The 20,390-nt window shown below is 42.0% G+C and overlaps 1 protein-coding gene and 1 pseudogene across 1 annotated transcript in view; one reads left to right on the forward strand and one right to left on the reverse strand.

The window, feature by feature from the left end:
- The window catches only part of NSD (Nuclear receptor binding SET domain protein), a 92,422-nt gene that overhangs the window by 66,719 nt on the left and 5,313 nt on the right, over positions 1–20,390 (forward strand). Inside the window, exons 15-18 of the mRNA XM_080286137.1 lie at positions 3,772–3,928; positions 9,660–9,870; positions 10,655–10,844; positions 14,868–15,043. Coding sequence (XP_080142263.1) covers positions 3,772–3,928; positions 9,660–9,870; positions 10,655–10,844; positions 14,868–15,043 — 734 coding nt within the window. The remainder of the gene's footprint in view (positions 1–3,771; positions 3,929–9,659; positions 9,871–10,654; positions 10,845–14,867; positions 15,044–20,390) is intronic.
- LOC145417618 (5S ribosomal RNA) lies at positions 13,765–13,884 on the reverse strand (annotated as a pseudogene).

The raw sequence follows: 20,390 nt of genomic DNA on the forward strand, positions 1-20,390 counted from the left end.
CTCACCCTCCATCCTCTGCACGTGGCCAAACCACCTCAGTATGTTCCCCCTAACGCTTCCTATCACATCCACGTCCACACCACAACGCTCCTTTATATCCTCATTCGTCAGCCTGTCTCTCCATGTGACTCCACATGCTCCTCTTAAATAACTCATTTCCACTGCTCTCACTCTTGACTTGTGTCCTTCCAACAATGTCCAAGCTTCACTTCCATACGTTAGAGTTGGTATCACAATACTGTCATGTAGTAACTTTTTCACTTCCATGCTCACTTCCCTGTTTCATATCACTGCTTTCAAGGAACCAGCAACCTTTCTTCCTTGTTGTACCCTTCAGGCACTTCACCTTCCAAACTTCCATCCTTACTCATCACACTCCCCAGGTACTTAAATGTACAGCAATCCCTGTACTTTCCGGACACCCACTTTCCAGACTTACAGGACATTGTGGGCTTGGACCTCTGGAACCCCAAAATGGCCTAAAAAAAGTAGAAAATCCCCCCAAAATCCTAATTTGTTTCCCACCCGTAATTTGAAATTGCCGTGCGCCGAACAGCTGGTTTACACCACGGCCCCTTCACCCCTTCCTTCATCCCCTCTCCCCTGTCAGGGTTGCCATTTGGTATTTTTCATTATCAAATGTGAGCCAACTTGGTAATGAAAAATTCGTTTGGTAATGAATCAGAATAATGCATTACCAAACGGATTTTTCACATGTATGAGCATACACAGGATGGAAGTGGTGGATTGTTTGCTCACTCTGATTAATCTGCTAGTCAACATAGCTTGAAAATAATCAACATGCTGTTAATTATGAGAAGAGTGATTACATGTGGAGAGGATGGAGGGTGAAAGACTGACGAAGAGAGTGTATGTGAGTGAGGTGGAGGGGGGAAGAGGGAGGGGGAGGCCGAGGATGAGATGGAGGGATGGGGTGGAGAGGTATATGAGAAAGGGGGGTATGAGTTGGGAGCAGGGCAGTGAAATGGCGGTGGACAGGGTGACTTGGAGGCGATTTGTTTGTGGCCACCCCAAATGGGATTGAGGCGTCTGGCAATAGATAGATAGATATATAATTAGTGAAGAATAAATGCTAGCTTTACGAATTTAGTAATGAAAAGTTAAATTTGGTAATGAAAATTGAGGCGTTTGGTAATGTGGCCATTGTGATCTGTCAATTCTGTTTCCCCGTCACCACTCCAACAGTTACTGCCTAACTTTGATGGCGAGTAGATGCATACTGCAATGGAAGCCACACGTGCTCATTTTTTGTGAATAAACAGTGAATGAACTGCAATGCCTCGCCACTAGACCACATGGGAATTTACAGTGTTGTGCAGTGCTAATAAATTAGAATTTAGAGTGTAAAGGATTAAGTGTGGAGTGCAAATTGGCAGTTGAAACGCATGGTGCAGTTAAGAACAATGTGCAGTGTTAAACATATATCAAAGAACTAAGTGCAGCACAACACTGGAATACTGTATGTGCTTCAAGAGCATTTTCACCACTGCCAAAACCTTAGAAAAGCCGGCCACAAATGTGCTGAAAGTACCCTGGCTGAGGTACAGTCACTTCTAATTCCTCATTCTTTGGTTCCTTTTATTTCATGCTTTATGTCCATTATTGATTTGAATAGGGTCTTAAATAGGTTTAAATAGGTGCTATGCATATCTGGTAGGGAGTTATTTAGGTGGCTTTCAAAGTTAGGCTGGGTTAGAGTCCTTAAGTACCAGTCCAGGGGCTAGGGGCCCACTTTCCGGACATGCCTTTGGCTCTGTTACATCGGATAGTAGAGGGATTACTGTACTCACATTTTCCATTTCCATACCATTGAACCTCACTGTACATTCACTGACTTCACATCTCTCAGAGACCATCACTTTACTCCTCCTACATTCACCTTTAGATTCTGTTTCTTACACTCCCAAACTCATCCACCATGCCTTGCAACTCCCCCTTGTCTTCACTTAACAACGCAGTATCATCTGCAAACAACAGTATAGGGAGTTTCCAAACTCTACCGTCTCTCACTAGGGCCACTCCAACATCCAGTGCCCTACCTTGTATCTCTTTTATTACCCTATCCATGTACAGATTGAACAACCATGGAGACATGACACATCCCTGTTTCAATCCATCCCTCAAACAGAAAAGTTCACTCAGTTCACCATCCACACACACTGCAGCTTTAGCACAATCAGACTTACTCTTCACAGCATTCAACAACTTCCCATCTACTCCATATATTCTTAATACTTTCCACAATCCTTGTCTATCCACCCTGTCATATCCGTTCTCCAAATCCATGAAGGCCGCAAACAACTTCTTTCCCTTCTCTAGAAACTTTTCTACTAAAGATATGAGAATGAATTTCTGATCTGCACAACCTCTTCCCTTCCTAAAGCCTCCCTGTTCTTCTCCAACTAATTCTTCTGTTCTTTCCCTAACTCTGTCAATAAGTATCCTATCAGACACTTTTTCTATTACACTAAGAAGACAAATGCCCCTATGATTACCACACACTTCTTTTTCCCCTTTTCCTTTGTACAAGGGAATAATTATATCTGACCTCCAATCCTCCAGGACTCTACCTTCCTCCCAGGTCAATCTGCACATCTTCCACATCCATTCTACTACTATCTCTCTCCCATGCTTCAGCATTTCACCACACACTCCATCAGTTCCTGGGGCTTTCCCCGATTATTAATAGGTTTTGGTTACAAAGTGATGATGTGTAAAAAGTTATTGAGACAGTAAAGTGACCTGTAGATCAGAATTGTCTTACATTTTCTTTAAATTGTCCAGATCTCTAGCGAACTGGATGAGAGGAAGACTTTCCAGTGATCCATTCCTTTGTTGCTCCATCAAAAACATAGAGGTTCAGGACCAGACTGTTAAGTTCAGACATTTAAGGGGGGACCAGGCAATTGCTTGAGCAGTACTGTAGGCAGTAAGGTCCTACTATCCCCAGGACTGAACTCCTGTGGGTCATATCCAGTTTGAGTGTTAAATGACTAGGCCACCAGACATCCTCGCAGTAGGTGGTGATGACCATCATCCATTCGCTTGATGTAATGCTGCTTACATGTTCCTTCACCTTTATCATTCTGTTTCTTTGTCTGCCCTCCTCTCTTTCTACTTCTTCCTTCCAGTCCTGTCACTTTTATTGCTTATCTTTCCACTTCAGGTGGCTGTACACCGAGTGACAAATCTAATGGGTTCGTGTAATCTTGGAAACCATTTATAGCACTGGGTGGTAACCATTTAAAGAGGTCATGGGGTGAAATGGAGCCCAGTTTAGTGCCATTGTTAACTGGGTTGAGAGATGCAAATACAACAGCCATCCAGGAACCAAACCTCCACACTTTTCCCCATGCTGTTAACCTCATGGGAACATCAGTTCGCTGCATGGGATGGCCCTATGGGGTGATTGCATGTCTGTGGTTGTTGGGTCTGCTCAGCCAGGCTAACTGAGTTGATCAACATCGTCATCATCAATCAGACATTCACTAGTGTATATGTTCTGCTATGGACCCTACAGCAACAACATTTTTTTGCTAGCTTGCCTGTGTAATGATACCATGCTGTACTGATAGCCCAGCCTATTTAGCAATTATTGTTTTGTGCTGCTGACCAAGCATTATATATATCACCACAATGCTGTCTTTGTTGATCATTGATATTGGTCGATCATGAGTAAAACTTAAATGTTTACTGAACCATCCCCTCTTTCTTCTGTGTATGATTGTTTCCACCCCTCTTCAATAACAGGAGAGTTTGTGATAGAGTACGTTGGTGAGCTAATTGATGATGAGGAGTTCCGTCGGCGCATCGTTGAAATGCATGAGGTTAAGGAAGAAAACTTCTATTTTCTCACCATTGACAAGGATATAATGATTGATGCTGGGCCAAAAGGAAATCTTGCCAGGTAAGATGAGCAATATTTTTTGAGGATAAGTAGTTAATTTTTTTTTTGAGGATAAGTTGTTTATAATGATGGTTTGTCCTTATAGAGTATAAAGGGATGTGTTCTCTTTTGGGGCATTTGGACCTTTTTCCTCAGCTAATTATTTTACCTACGAATCATTGATAGTCTGTCTATTGCCAGATGCCTTAATGCCATAAATGCCATAAGGGGTTGCCACAAACAAATCGCCTCCATATTGCCCTGTACCCCTGCCATTTCACTGCCCAGCTCCCAGCTCACACCCCCTCTCTCAAATACCTCTCCACTCCATCCCTTATCTCGTCCTTGGCCTCCCCCTCCCTCTCCCCCCCTCCACCTCACTCACATACACTCTCCTCATCAGTCTCTCACTCTCCATCCTCTCCTCATGGCCAAACTATCTCAGTGCTTTTCTCCTAATGCTTCCTATCAAATCCACATCCACACCACAATGCTCCTTCACATCCTGATTTGTCAGTCTGTCTCTCCATGTGACTCCACAGGCTCCTTTCATTTCAGTGAAGTGAAGTAGTCTCTTTGGTGTTATTTATTTTTTATGTTTAATGATTGCATGAATCATTGGGCTTCTGTTATTATTTTATTTTTTCCCATTTCTGGATACTAGCCACCAAATTTTCTTGGAAGCATGGTAAATTCCTGCCAGGCTAATTCTTTGTAAGATGTTTACCTCCCCATAGTCACTATTTTATAATCATTGTCAATTACAGCTCATATATGAGGTTTGCAGCTTGGCCCATGCAGACCTTGGTTGTGTCTCATATGAGGTCTGCAACTTGGCATAGGTTAACGCAACAGAATGTTAATCACCAGTATGTAGATAAAACCAATGGGAGGTGGTTAATGGGGACATCCTTCAACCACTCATTTGATGTAGTGCTGCCTCTTTCTTCCTTGATATCTGTCATTCATTTTCCTGCATCTGTCCTCCTCTCTTTGTATCTGTCCCATCCATCCAGTTGCCATTTATTTCCACTTCAAGCAGCTCGACACAGAAGGAAAAGCCATATGGTTTCTGTAACTCAGGAAACCATTTACAGCACTGAGTGGTAACTGTATAGCCCTATAATAGTGTGATGTGGAGCCTGCTATGATGCCTCTGTTAACTGAATAGAGATACAAATGTGGCGTCAGCCACATGGGAACATCGTTTCATTGCATGGGACATCACTGCTGAGGTGATAGCTAGCCTGCACTTTATGGGTCTGCACAGTTAGACAAACTGGGGTAGCCCAACAACAACAACAGCAACAACCTAATTGGTGCTTGGGAGCTTTGTATGCTTACTGCAACATTACCCATGGGGAATGCTTTGTACAGTATTAGAGTGATTGAATTAACATTTGAAGCCCATTGGCACCCCTTTTTACCATGACAGCTTTTGGATTGACGTTATCGGATTCGTTTATGTGAAGCTACAGAATGTGGTGAAAGTTTTTGGCATTTCAGGTAGAGCCAGGATTCTGGGTGCTTGAATGATGAGTGAATGGAAACATGGCCCATTGGAGTGGGCAAACTTGGGCTGTTTGGACGTTGCTACTTCTCGCCCTGCCGCAGGGTGGGAAAGGAGTCCGGATGATGATGTCGATGATAAAGCTCACTGACCATGCCAGCATGTGCATGTCTAATATAGTAATGAAAGGGAGAAGAAATTGGCTGTAGGGGAAAATAAGGAACAAGTTTGAGGAGGATATTCTGTTCATGGGAAGTTATTACAGCATACCTACCCCATTCATAGAGTGGAAATTGGGTTAAGATGATGGTATTGTTAACAGAGAAATGAGGGACTAGTGTTGAGGCATGGTGTGGCTGTGTGATGTTGTGATTGTAATTATTCTTGATAAAAGATGGGATTTGATACTGAGCAGTAGATGATTAATGCTTATGAGTTTTTTTTAATATATATCTGTTTTGCCCAGATTGGGAGAGTTACATTCATTCTGTATATGGTGTAATGGGTTGTGGATTGCGAGGGAAGAATGATAATAAACAGCTGCTGAAGAACTTCTCTTACATAAGGTTTTGCATTTGTAGATCATATTTTAAACATGAAGAATGCGCAAAGGTACATGGTACAGAGAGAATGAAAAAAATGTTGAAAGATGCTTGGAAGGGCTGTTGGCACAGAGGCAGTGAGAGGAGGATGCAGAGGTTTATTTGACCATTTGATTGTGGCATGCATGGTGAAAAATAGAGCCATGTAATGGATGAAGGGCAAGAAAAGTGTTGAATATGAAATACTGAAGTAAGAACAGCTGAGGAACCATGAAGTAACACTTAAATGTGAACAGTTAATGAAGAAGTTAGAAACATTGAATTGGGAGCAGATGTCATTGTTGTTGAACAACCTTGGTCTGTCTGGCTGAGCAGACACCAATAACTGCAGGCAAGCAACTGGCCCTGCAGGGCCATCCCTTGCATTGAACCAATGTTCCCCTGGGGCAGACAGTGAGGTGCAGGGAAGAGTGTGGGGGATCTGGTTCCTGGGTGGATGCCACATTTGCTTCTCTACCCAGATAACAGGTACACCATAGTAGGACCCATATCATCCTCCGATCAGGTAGTGAGTCCTTGAAATACGAAAACCCGAAGTACGAATTTTCAGTGGTACGAAATTGATTAATATGGGACATTTTCCACAGTACGAAAATATGTCTCGATGATATGAAAACCTATACTCGATACGAAAGGAAATGCAGAGATAGCCCGATTATCCAGACTTTATGATGCGATGAAGTGCCTGAATAGTCTGAAATCACGATTAATCTGGCGGAAACAAAGCACAAGTACTGTTAGATTGGTTTATTTATAGGTAAATGTACAATGAAAGACACAACTATCTTCCCAGTTCAGTCTGAAGAAAATTTACACCAGGCAAAATACAATGAAAACCCTGTTTCTACTGGTGCATGTTTCAAATGGTTCGATTTTTCCACGCTATATTTGTCAGACTTTGGGAAGATACTTGTGTCATTCATTGTACACTTGAAGCAGCAGAAAGACCTTACCAATTCAATTCATAATCATCCAGCTTGTTTCTGTAATTTTCTGACAACTTTCAGTTTGGCATATTACTTTATTTTGCTGAAAAATTTCCTCCCTGTTATTATCTTCACTTTCCCCTACGATCGTTTCCAGCGCAGTGGAAGAAACTCAACGTGCTCAGAGGTGGATATCGTTTCCCAATTTCCCAACTGGAGGTTAGGTTAGGTTAAAATTAGTAGGTACAGATAAGCTCGGTTAGGCCAGGTTTAGTTAAACACTTAGGGAAGAACAGTTCTTTCCATCATTATGTTAACGAAATAAACAAGAGTTGTCACACCAGAACAGCTAAAAACGACGGGGAAACAGATTTAATAAAAAAAAGTTTACTGTATTTACCAACCCAGAAATTATCTGAAAAATATAACAGACTATCAGGAAGAACTGATTTGGTAAGGTGCTTTTACTGCTTAAAGTAAAATATATGTTTAGCCCCCTCAGTGGCTGTGGGTTCAGATATTTGCGTTCTCCCGTGGTCGGCATTGGGACCATTTTTTCAAGGTTCTAAAATAAATTTCTTTTTCTTACATAAAAGAAAAAGTCTTGTCTGGCACACTTGGCTTTTTTTTTTTTTAATTATTATTTTTTCCCCTGAACCCATCCTGTGATTTGCTATGATTCGTGTAAGAATTAATAAAATTAGGATGCATATCCACTCTCTCAATGTAGCGCTGCTCTCGGGTGTCTGCCCTTTCCTCTCCATCCTTCCTTCTGGCATTCATGCCTCCTTCCTTGTGCCCTCACTTGTTTTCCTCCCCCACCCCTGTTTGTCTCCCCATCCCCCTGCCATCCCCACCCCTGCTTGTCTCCCCATCCCCCTGCCCTTCCCCACCCCTGCTTAGTGCACTGCCTGCAGCCTGCCTGGCTTTTGAGTTACCCTGAAGCGGTGTTGAACACTGCATGTCCCACCACCCCACCCTCCTGCATATGATGTTTGATGTGCCATTTTTTAAAATGGTATTGTTTATGAGGATGATAATGTTGCCATTGGTGTTTCTGTGTCAGTCTCAGTTGATTAAGGTATATGAGAGTTTGGGTTTAGGTCTGGAACACATTTCTGGCTTTTCTTCAGTATCTTATGGGGAAAATTGCTTCAGTACCCGACATACTTGCTGATCGCACACACCTACTGGTACACAACACTGCCAGATATCAGGATATGGGTGTATATGTAGAATACAGTGACCTCTCCAATTTCGCGGGTTCCATTTGGAATTATCATCACATGCAAAGAGAGGAAAGAGTCAGGTTTGTACAGGAAAATCCCGGAAATCGGCCCCCCAAAAAAACATGGAGGGAGCAACTTTGAGGGGTTCGAGGCCTAGCCCCTTAAGGGATGAAGACAGGAGTGTCAGGTCATGGGTAAAGCAGATGCTAATTTTTCATCATTACTCAGGCGATTCTGATTATCAGATCATTTTCGCTTTCTGTTGCGAATAGTGATATTACAGTAAAACCTTGCTATAATGGACTTAATGGGATGAAGCCTGATCCAATAAAGCCGAAAACCCACTATGTCAGACAGTCCCCCTTTTAGGTGGGTTTTCAAGCACATGATTGAAAATCAATGAGTACAGTAGCATATTCTAGTGGTATAAATGAAAACAATACCCATTTTACATTAATTTTGCCCTTTTGCATTTAATTTCACATCCTTGTCATTGCACTTCATGAAACACATGGGAACATTGCTCGTTATAGCCAGTGGAAGTCTGGTGGCTTCAGAGTTTCTGTTAAATCCAACATCCGGTATGTTAAATTGAGGTTTTGCTGTAATTGGTTTTTGCTTGCCAATTTACAGTACTGTTTACCACCAAAAAGAAGCCTAAAAACAAGTTTCCAGCTCACCTGAACTGGTACAGTAGTTATTTTACCTCACTGCAATACATTTGCTGCTTCAACTCCAACACCACACCGTTGTTCCATCACTGACATTAACAAACCTGATATTGATGAGTAGAAAGGCCATCTTCGAAGAAACAGATGACTGTAAACCTGTGTGAGGAAACTTGTATAAGCAAAAATAGTAATTACATATCAACCGTTGAGGCATCATACGGGATCTTAATCATTGTATAAGCAAATATTCTGGTGTTTATTGAAAAAAGGTCCTAACTTTCTTCATCAAAGAAGCGATTCATTGCATACCGATTGTTTGTATAATGAGTGTCTGCTGTATTTGTCTTTGTTTAATATACAACTCTATATATTGCATCAGTTTGTTATTATGTTCAGTGCATTTTTGATAATACCATTATCAAGAACACATGTGCATTCATGTATTGTGTTAAGATCAGAAGTTATGTATATGTACAAATCAACTTACGTCCCATCTTGGGAACAAACCCGAATGTGACATGGAGTCTTAGTGTAGTGTAAAAATGGAGGAAATTGGCAAATCTTTATAGGTAGTAATCCCCCCCCACACACACACACACACACTTTTTTGTGGCCGTTATTGCCCAATTAGGAGCATAGGGACCTGGGGCTGAGTTACTCAGTCCAGAATTTTCATGCAAAATTTGACCGTGGGGGCAATAGCAATAAAAAATAGCATAAAACAAGGCAGCATGTAACAGTGACTTACAGCTTTAACATTGTCATTCAATTCTAAAGTGTATACCAGTATTGATGTGGTGTCTGTCTCTCCCAGATTTATGAACCACTCATGCCAGCCCAACTGTGAGACCCAGAAGTGGACTGTGGGTGGGGACACACGAGTTGGTCTCTTTGCCAGTGAGGACATACCTGCAGGCTCGGAGCTCACCTTCAACTATAATCTTCAATGTGTGGGGACTGAGAAGAAACGGTGTTGTTGTGGGGCGACAAAATGTAGCGGATTCATTGGTGTTAAAGTACAAAAAGTATGTGCAGTTTTGTGTTACGGAATGGTAGTTTAATTGCCATTTATATTGGTACAGTAATACTCTGTAACAACCCTGTAAGTGTGGCAGAATAATTGGCCTTAAAGTACAAAAACTAGGTGCCATTTTCAGCTGTAGAATGATAGTAAAAGTTGCATGTAATGCAGTAATATTCTGTTACAGCCTTCTAGTTATGTGTTTGTAATAGCTCAGTCTGCCCTCCATTGTTACTGGAAGTCAGTGTGTGACTGCACTAGAACCATGTGGGGGAGTGTGAGGCTAAGTCCACCTGGCACTTGACATATTGACGGACATTGTTTTTGATAAGCTGGGGCACCTTCCATCCACTCATGATGTAGTGCTACCTTCTGTTGGTTGTACACTGAGTGACAAGCCCAGTGGTTTCCTGTAATCCAGGAAACCATTTACTGTGTTGGATGGTAACTTTATAGCCAAAAAGTAGAGGTCTGCTGATCTGGGGAGTAAAGGCGCTCTTGGTTTGGTTGGCAAGAGTTTTCGTCTGAGGAATGGTTGGGGTTTATTCCTTATATAATGCTGCTCAGGGAAAAGTGCCGGGTCACTCACCTTAAATGTCTTGAATGAGTAGCTTATTCCCCCAGTATTCCTTGTGGGGCAGTAAAGGAATAGATAATGGATGGATAGAATAAACTACAGTACTGGTAATGCTGATTTATTCTTGCTCTTCTTGTAATGCTTGACGTACTATGCTGGAGACTGAAGTTTTACGAAGTAGACTGAAATTTTTGCATATTTTTCTTTAAAGACAGAGGTATCAGCCCCCAAAAGAGAGAAACTTGGGAAACAAAGGCGGAAACGACGACGGCGCGGAGTGAAGGTTTCAGAGGATGAATGCTTCCGGTGTGGCACGGCTGGTGACCTTATACTCTGTGATGCCTATGCATGTCCAAAGGGCTATCATCTTGAATGTCTTGGCCTGGATAAACTTCCCAAAGGTGAGGAATTCTGTAGTTTCCCAACCTCTGTTTCACTCATATTCGTGTACTTCCAGAGTTTCTATTTCATTAACAGTTTCATCTTGTCCAGTATCTGCATCCTCTCTCATCAGTCAGTCTCTCTCCATTCACTATGACATCACATTGGAAGTCACCTTCTCTCTCAGTACCCATCACTTTACTCTTTTCTACTTTGACTCTCAAGGCACAATGCTCACAGACATCAGCAAAACTCGGCACTAGTCTACCAAGTTCTTGTCCGGTACTTGCAATCGGTACTGGATCATCAGCATACAACAAATTTGAGATATTCCATCCATCAGCATTCATTACCAATGCCATCCCTCTCTCCATTACATGTCTTTTTACTTCTCTCATCACCCTATCCATATATATATTGAACAACCATGGGGACATCACACAACCTTGTCGCATGCCCACACCAATCGTGAATCATTCACTTAGATGCCCATTAATCCTTACACATGCTTTGCTACCATCATAAAAACTCTTGACAGCACCTAGCAGCTTACGATCTACACCGTACATTCGCAAAACTTTCCACAATCCCTCTCTGTCTACTTTGTCGTATGCTTTTTCCAGATCCTTGAATGCCATAAACACCTTATGGTCCTTCTCACAAGCCTTCTCTGCTATCTGTCTGACTGCAGATATTTGATCCACACGTCCTCTGCCACTCCTAAAGCCACCCTGTTCATCACTCATTAGGACTTTGATCTCTCTCTTACTTTTTCTATAATAATTTTTCCATATACCTTCCCTACCACACGCAGTAAACTTATGCTACGATAATTCTTGCACTCACTTCGCTCACCTTTATTTTTGTACAGGGGTACAATCACAGCCTTTTTCCACTCCGCTGGCACAATTTCACTCATCCATGCCTTGTTACATATCTCCAACAAACACTTCATTCCACTCTGTTCACTACACTTAATCATCTCTGCATACACCCATCAACCCCAGCTGCTTTCCCATTTTTCAGCCACTTCACTGCACTCTTCACGTGTGTGAGTGTCACGTCTCCTGGCAGTGCATTCGTTTTCTGCACACACCCCAAACCAATCATGTTTACAGCCTCTCTTCTCTTTCTATTCCCATTCATCAGGCTTTCAAAATATTATTTCCATCTGGTCCTTACTTCATCTCCATGGGTTAATAATCTACCACCTGCATCCTTCCCACCAGCACACTTCTTTCTGCTTTCACTTATATATTTCCACACCTTTTCAGAATAACTTCATATTTTCAGAGTAGTTCACATTAATTTTTCTTCCCAGATCATCATTTACCTCCTCCTTTTTCCTCTTGACTAGTTTCTTTACATGCTTCTTGCTCTCAATATACTCATTTCTATTTCAACTGAATCCCTTTCCTGTAACCTCTTCAGCCACTTCTTCCTCATTTCCTCCACTGCTCTCTTAACCTCCTCGTCCCACCATGCCATACCTTTCTTCTTTGTTGTTACTCTTGCCACACCACACACCACTTCAGCATTCCTAACTAAGTGGTCTCTGTATGCATTCCACAGGCTGTCCAGATCCATTTCATTCCGGTTCAATGATTCTAACTCCCCCTCTACTTTAGTCCTGTATTCATCTGCCATTTCTTTGATCCTCAGTTTCTCAACTTTCAGTCTTTCTCCCTGACTACTCCTCTCTCCTGATCCACCTCACTCCTCTCAGCTTGATCTTGCGTACCACGGTCATATCTGACAGACCTCCACATCGTCCTCTCACAGCCCTCGTATCAGCAACCATTCCCATCATCGACCTCTCTGCGAGCACGTAATCAATCAGGCTTCTTTCAACACGGTCCCCGTGTCCCCTATACCATGTATATTTATGTGCATATTTGTGTTTATGCATTATTGTCTTAATGTCTAGCATTATATTGGATATTTTCATGTGTAAATACAGCTGAAATTAGAAGGGGTACTGTACACATGGGTTGGATATACACCTAGGTCCCAGTTAGCGTGTGATCAAATAGCACAATTCCCAAATAGTGCGAGCCGTCTCTTAACATCAGCAACGTCTGAAATTAACAATGCTGGTGAAGGTACCACAGCAGAAGATGTGATTACTGCAGCATCTGTCGACGATACATTACAGGAAGTGAGACAAGAGAAGGTTACACTGATGCCACCAACATCAGAAACACCAGGAGAGCTCTCCAAGATGCAGGTCAGCCGAATCTTGGCTGCTGTAGATGCCGTAACCCTTTGGCTGCAGCAGCTGTGACAATAACCTAGTGAATGTGTAGTGTGGAGAAATAGGAAAAAGATTGTTTTCAACTTGTGCTTTAACTCACTTAACCTTAATATTGAGAGCTAAAATTTTTCTCAGTGAAATGTCAATCTTTCTGCCATCATTTGCAACACACCGCATGTCTGTAGGCACTCCATGCCTGGAGAACGATCTGAGACAATAAAATGTGTGTTTTGACCGTATGACGCAGGAAATACTGTAGCCCAGTGAGGTGGAAATTTTCTCCAAACCACAAGATTTTTTTCGTACAGAATAGGGTTACTGCCACGTTATCGCATTGCAATAATTACAATAATAATAATAGAAATTAAACTCTTCTAGGCAGTCTCGTATGATTTTATTACGATATTCCACAGTGTTTACACTAGACTTTAGCGAAACAGTAGCGATGTGAGGAAAATCATTACAAACTTTATCAAACTTCATGATTGACTTTTATTACCACTTACTTTTATAAAACTTACTGATATAATGCCATGAGTCATTTCACAGCATAGCTACACAATTTCATTCATATTCATTCATTGCCAGACGCCATGTATCCCAACCGGGGTGGCCAAGGGCTTAGAGTTAATTGTTTTACAGGGAGGGGCACTAATCCTCCACCAACCCCACCTGACACGTAGGGATGCCAACAGCATCTGGTGTTCCCAGGCGGTCACCCATCCCAGTACTAACCAGACCCGACGTTGCTTAACTTCGCTGATCGGACGGGAAGCGGTGTACTCAACGTGATATACACAATTTGCAACTGCCAAAATGTCTGCTAGCTAATGGCTAGCTAATGCACTTAGCATATGATTTCTCAGAAATTATCGCAAAAATATAACTAAATCACTTGCATTTTATCGCAAAAGTTCACAATATAATATAAAATAACATTTTCAGCCACTCTCGTATGATTTCAGTGTGATTTGGGTGCGTATTACTTCCTATTATTTACGAGAGGGAAAGAGAAAGAGAGAGGTAGCAGACCGGTTTAGACCGGCTCTTTGAGGGTATGTGTACATGTGTGTGTGTGTGTGTATGTACATGTACTATTATTTTAGTACTAGTGTAATCATCAGTGTTTAAAAGTTTGACCCCCTAAAGTGTCACTCATCCACCAAATGAATTTTTCCCCATAAGTTACGTGTATCAAATAGTGCAATATCAAATAGCAAGCGCTCACACAACCACCATATAGGTGCATTAATTGGGACCAAGGTGTAGGTAGTAGGTAGGGTATGGGTACAGCTGAGGATATTGCTCTGCATCCGCGTTTTGCCCATATCTGGACATGCCTTTCGCTCTTTTATGTCGGATAATTGAGGGACTGCTTTATTACATAATGTCATGATAAGTTTGTGGAATTCAAGAAAAAGTAATGTCTGATCAGGGTTTTGTAATCACCAGTACTGTGTGAGTATGTGTATTGTAGCCACTGATTGATGCCTTGAAGAGCGTCCAGTCACAGAGTGCTGTAACTTAATCATCTAAATGGGAGCAGTACCTGTGGTCTTTTAATAAATTAAGCTTTTTATTTTTGTTACAACCAGATGATCATTTGCTTCAGCTTAGAATAGACCTCGTGTAGGGAAAGGGGTTAATGGAGGCTATATGATACCCTTCTAGTTCAGAAAGTCTCTCTAGAATTGAATATTTGAAAAATATCATTGTAGTAAAGGGGTTGATTGGTAGTTGTATAGAATAAAACTTTATTAACAGCTGTTTTCTCTCTCTACATTAACAGGCAAGTGGAGTTGTCCGTGGCACTACTGTGATGAGTGTGGACAGCACAGCACACGGTCAAACTGTTGCGACTTCTGTCCCAACTCGTTCTGCCGTCAGCACATAGCAGACAACCTTCAGTTTTTACCTGGTATTGGCAATGTCTGCCAAGATCATGATGCTCTTGAGATGCAAACTGTGAGTCAAGTTACTTGATTTTTCTCATAACTGTGTGCAATGTTAGATGGAATGAAAACTCACTCAGTGAACCAGAAACAACAGAAATAAAATAAATTCCATGCAGTGGTATCATTACATAATTTCCCCCCCCATAGGAGAGCAGGAATGAGGTATATACAACTAAACTTTAGTTAACCCCCATACCATTACACCTAAATGTAATTGTTGAATAAAATAATATTTATTAAAATAATAATGTGTAATGGGAGTTAAGGTATTAATACATAGGAACCTGTCAGTACCCCCCCCCTTTCCTTTTCCTTACATACCTTCCTAATGCCTCCCCCCCTTCCCCTCCACACACACACACACACACACACACACACACACACACACAAAGGGACAAATTACATTAAAGGAGGGTAGGTTCATTAGAAAGGAATTGAAAGATAAAGGCTGTGAGCCCTTATTTTTGGAAGGGGCTTGTATGTTTTATTGCACCTGGGTGAGATCAAGTTTTATTGAGCTTTAATTTGGTACCTGTGATGAAATATAGGGATAGGTAATTTACATACCTTATGCATTGCAGCATATACTTTAGCTTTTATATATATATATAAATCTGTGAGTGTCATGTTTTGAGAGTAAATATAGATAAGAGTAGAATTATTGTTTTTAAGAGAACGTAACTCAGGGTGATGTATTGGTGAATGGAGAGGACCTTGAATTATTGAGGGACTTAAGTACTTGGGTGCAGTAATAGATAAAATGGATAACTGTGTAAAGGAAGTGGAAAGTTGAGTGGCACATGGAAATAGGTGGCAGATCCTGTTAAGGTCTTACTACCTAATATCTTAAGTGTGGAGACAAGTATTTCATGAACACAAAAAGTAGAAGTTGGGTGATTGAGGAATTGTGTATGGGATGGATAGAGTGAATAATATGAGAAATAATTTACTCTTCTAGCCCCGGCTCCTACTATCCTCATGGGGCAGCATAGGATTGGATGATGGACAGATGGATGGATTAACTTAAAAGATATGCAGTAAGGAAATTTGTTAGTGTAGAAGAAAGTTTGCTGAGATGCTATGGTCATGCGGAGAGAATGGATGTCCTTTAGATAGAATGGTGAAGAGTTCCTTAAATGTGATTGAGTTGGAATTTAGAGAAGGTATGGTAGGCCAGGAAGAAGATGGATGGTTATGGTAGATAAGTATGTGAGAAAACATGTGGGAGTTGATGAAGCTAGGATATTGGTTAGTGTGTTGGATGAAATAAGTAACAGGGGAGCGCATGCCAAGGGTTTGTCATTCCTTTTCTTAACGTGATCATTTTTGGATTGACTGACAGATAGGTGTAAGTGAAGTGTATCTGTGTTATGGGTGGTGGGGGGTGAATTGGTCTGTGGTGTGGAGCCAGGATTCAGGAGCTTTGAGGGATAAGTGAATGTCTGGCCCATTTCATTGGGCATGCTGTTGATACCTCTCACGTTTGTACTAAGGTAAAATGGGGTAATTTTGCCGGGAACGGTGGTTTTTGCTAAATACAAACCATCACAAATGGAATATTGGCATTTTTATTGCATTATGAGGAACACACTGAGGTGGTTTGGCCATGTGGAGAGGATGGAGGGTGGAAGACTGACGAAGAGAGTGTATGTGAGTGAGATGGAGTGGGGAAGAGGGAGGGGGAGGCGGAGGATGAGATGGAGGGATGGGGTGGAGAGGTATATGAGAGAGGGGGGTGTGAATTGGGAGCAGGGCAGTGAAATGGTGGGGGACAGGGCGACTTGGAGGCGATTTGTTTGTGGTCACCCCAAACGGGATTGAGGCGTCTGGCAATAGATAGATAGATCTATATATTCAGCCCTTCTGCTAAAGATACCTATAATCATTTTTGTAAACCAAAGAAAACAAAATTTGGCCCATACCACAGATAAAAAAAAAATAATACACTGAAATTACCCTGCCCCACAGGGTAATTTCACTGCGAACTATTTGTTGTTATTGTTTCCTCTACACCAGGAAACCATTTACTATGCTGGGTGGTAACCATATAACGAAATTATGGCACCTGGTGGTTTAGTGAGTAATTAAGGTGCTGTAGTCAGACTGAACTGGTGCAAGCTTATATTCAAAGGGTGTTTGGGGTTTATTGCTAATGTAATGCCACTCAAGGATGAATGAAGCTGGTCACTTTCATCATAAATGTCAGGACCAACTTGCCCAGCCCTGGGCTCCTACACTCCGCATGGGGCAACATGATGATGGATGGATGTTATAATATTTACTGTTGTTATGGGCACACATCATCCACTCACTTGATGTGGTGCTGCTTTAGGTGTCTGCCCTTTCCTCTCTTCCTGCCTACCTCCTCTGTCTTTCTTATCTTCATTCTTTCCTCTCCCATCTGCCTATAGGTGACTTTACACTCCCTCTTCCATCTCTCTTTCCTTCATTCTTTCCTCGTCCTTCTGCCTATGGGTGACTCTGCACTGAGTGGCAAGCCAAATGGTTTCTTGTCCACCAGGAAACCATTTACTACACCGGTTGGTAACCATATAACCAAAGTATGGCACCTGGTGGTTTAGTGGGTAATTACGGCGCTCCATTCGGGTTGAGCTGGTTCAGGTTTATATCCAAGGGGTGGTTGGGGTTTATTGCCCACGTAATGCCACTCAGGGATGAGTGAGGCTGGTCACTCTCATCTTATATGTCAGGACCAGCTTTCCTAGCCCCAGGCTGTTACGGTTCTCATGGGGCAACGTAGGATTGGATGATGGATGGTGATTGTTGTTCTAATACCACAATACATATCATACACAGTTAGTTATAACTAGGCTTAGGTAGCTTGGGCTACCATACAGTAGGGCCTATGTCATGTACTGGACGAGCATTACATTGATGGCATCCATCACTGATTATTTCATGATTGGTAAGTTGGTCGGGAGGACTCCTGTGGCACGAGTGTGTGGCAGGGTACTGTGTGTGTGCATGCGTGCATGCTTGCGTGAGTGAGTGAGTGAACAGTGCAAACAGTTCTGAACCACATTGATCCTGAAACATGTAAATCCATCCGTCCATCCATCAGCCAATCTCATGTTGCCCCATGAGGAGCGTAGGAGCCCGGGGCTAGGCAAGTTGGTCTTGACATTTTTAAGATGAGAGTGACCAGCCTCACACATACCTGAGTGGCATTATGTGAGCAGTAAACTCCAACCACCCCTTGGATACAAACCTACATCAGCTCAATCTGATTGGAGCGCCTTAATCACTCACTAAACCGCCAGGTGCCATAATTGGTTATAGTCATTACTCGTTTTACGATGATTCGGTTTACGATAATTCGCTACAACGATAATAGAAAAGTTCGACCCCAAAATTCGATGTACAATAAATTCCACGCTATAACGATTTTGCCATGGGAAAGTGCCAGGTCCAGGCGTAGGTGGAGACACTTTAGCAGTCTGGTGCACTAGCCCTCACTGCCTCCCGTATGCTACGTTCTGCCTTCTTTATTGTACGAACAGTTGACTCGTTCACCCCAAACATGCAGGTCCAAGACAATTCACCGTCAGGTCAATTCACCATTAAAACATGGATGAGTCCCCGTTAGGACAATTCGCACCCTGGATGATTCCCTGTCATTCTATAAATATACTTATTATTGATTAATTAATTCTTTAATAACTAATTTTCAGGGGGATTTTATAACTCATATAAGTAAAAAACTAGTGTACTGTAGTTGTTAAATGAACTGGTATGTAAATAAATGACGGGGAATCGTCCTGACGGCAAATTGCCGCTGACATTCCTTCCCTAAGCTTGTCCAGCACTTTAACTTTCTCTGTCAGCAAGATCACTTTACAAGTCCGTTTTGGTGTGTTACCACATGCATCACTAGCACTACAGTTAGGCCCCATGTTGGCAAACAAGGCAAGCAATCACTGGAAGGCAGAAAAATAAGCCACAAATAACAATTTGCGAGTCACACACGGTTCGACTGTCGGATTCAAACTGACTGTGGTGCGTGGTAGACTGACACACACACACACACACACACACACACACACACACACACACACACATTACACCGCTCGCTGGTGCAGTGGTAACGTTCCCGCTTGCCAACTGGTGGACGGGAGTTCGCGCCTCGCTCAGGTTGCGAAAAGTTTCACTGACGAAGTGGGTGGTTACTGTCCCCCTTGAGCAAGGGGACGGGTGTGTGCGTGTGTGAAGGTCACAGCCTTGCCCTTAGATCGGACTATATGAGCTCTCAGCTCCCTTCCGGGAGGGTAAAAGCTGACGATCACGACCATCAAGTGATCCTGGGTGAACCGGTGAATTACACACACACACACACACACGAGGCACCGAGGAGAGCAGATGCACGCCGCCACCGCTCCATACCCGGCAAACTTGGCCAGTGGCATTACCTAAATTAGTATCTTTATATGAGTCAAGCTCTGTACCAGGTTAGACTAAATGGTGTTCTAATATAAAAAAAAAAAGACGAAGTTTTAAGCAAGACTTGGTCAAACAGAAAACAAAATAGCGCGAGAATGCGCACAATCAGCTGATCATTTGTTTAGTCTACAACTGCCCCAGGGAATGTAAGTACTATATGTGCATTTAGTACTGCAAAATGACCACATACTTTAGTAAAGCAAATTTAGAAAAGAAAAGGGATAAAGATAGAAAGCAGGATGATGATTTCTACCAAGAACTGGTTGAAATGGAGACTCACAATAAACTGGTGGAACGAGTACACAGACTAGAGATGGCTTTTCAGAATGAGATTGATGAAATTAAGAAACAGATGCACTTGCAAAAGAAAGAAATAGAAAAATTAGGAAAGGAAGTCAACAAGAAAGACACAACCATAAATGAGTTAACAGTAGAAGTGGGTACACTTAGAAGGAAAATTAGTGAAATGGCAATTACAGTAGTCAACCGTGAGAGTATTATGGAAGAGTTCAAAAATGATACAGAGACAAATAGGCAGGTACGCAGTCTGATAGACCAGAGCAGTGATATTGAGGAGAAGATAACACAGGTGAATGAAGCTGTGCAAAGCTACAAAAATGATGTGGAAACCACTTATGCTGAAATGGTGAAAGTAAAGAAAGACTTAGAAACAAGGTTGGAAGAAAAAAGCATTAAAAAGGAAGTGAAAAGAATAATGCAAAACAATCCTAATTTAGTCAGAGATTCAGTAGATACCAGCAAATCTGTAGTAATCACTGGTATAGAAGAGGAAGAAGTAAAAAACAAGATCTCAAGAGACAAAAAGGAGATGGCAAATGTAATGAGCATATTGAAAGAAGTATCAGAGGAAATCTGTAGTAAAGACATAGAGGAACACA

This window comes from Coenobita brevimanus, chromosome 110 (assembly GCF_032717465.1).
Source record: "Coenobita brevimanus isolate Jiangsu-jjx chromosome 110, ASM3271746v2, whole genome shotgun sequence".
Taxonomy (NCBI): Eukaryota; Metazoa; Arthropoda; class Malacostraca; order Decapoda; family Coenobitidae; genus Coenobita; species Coenobita brevimanus.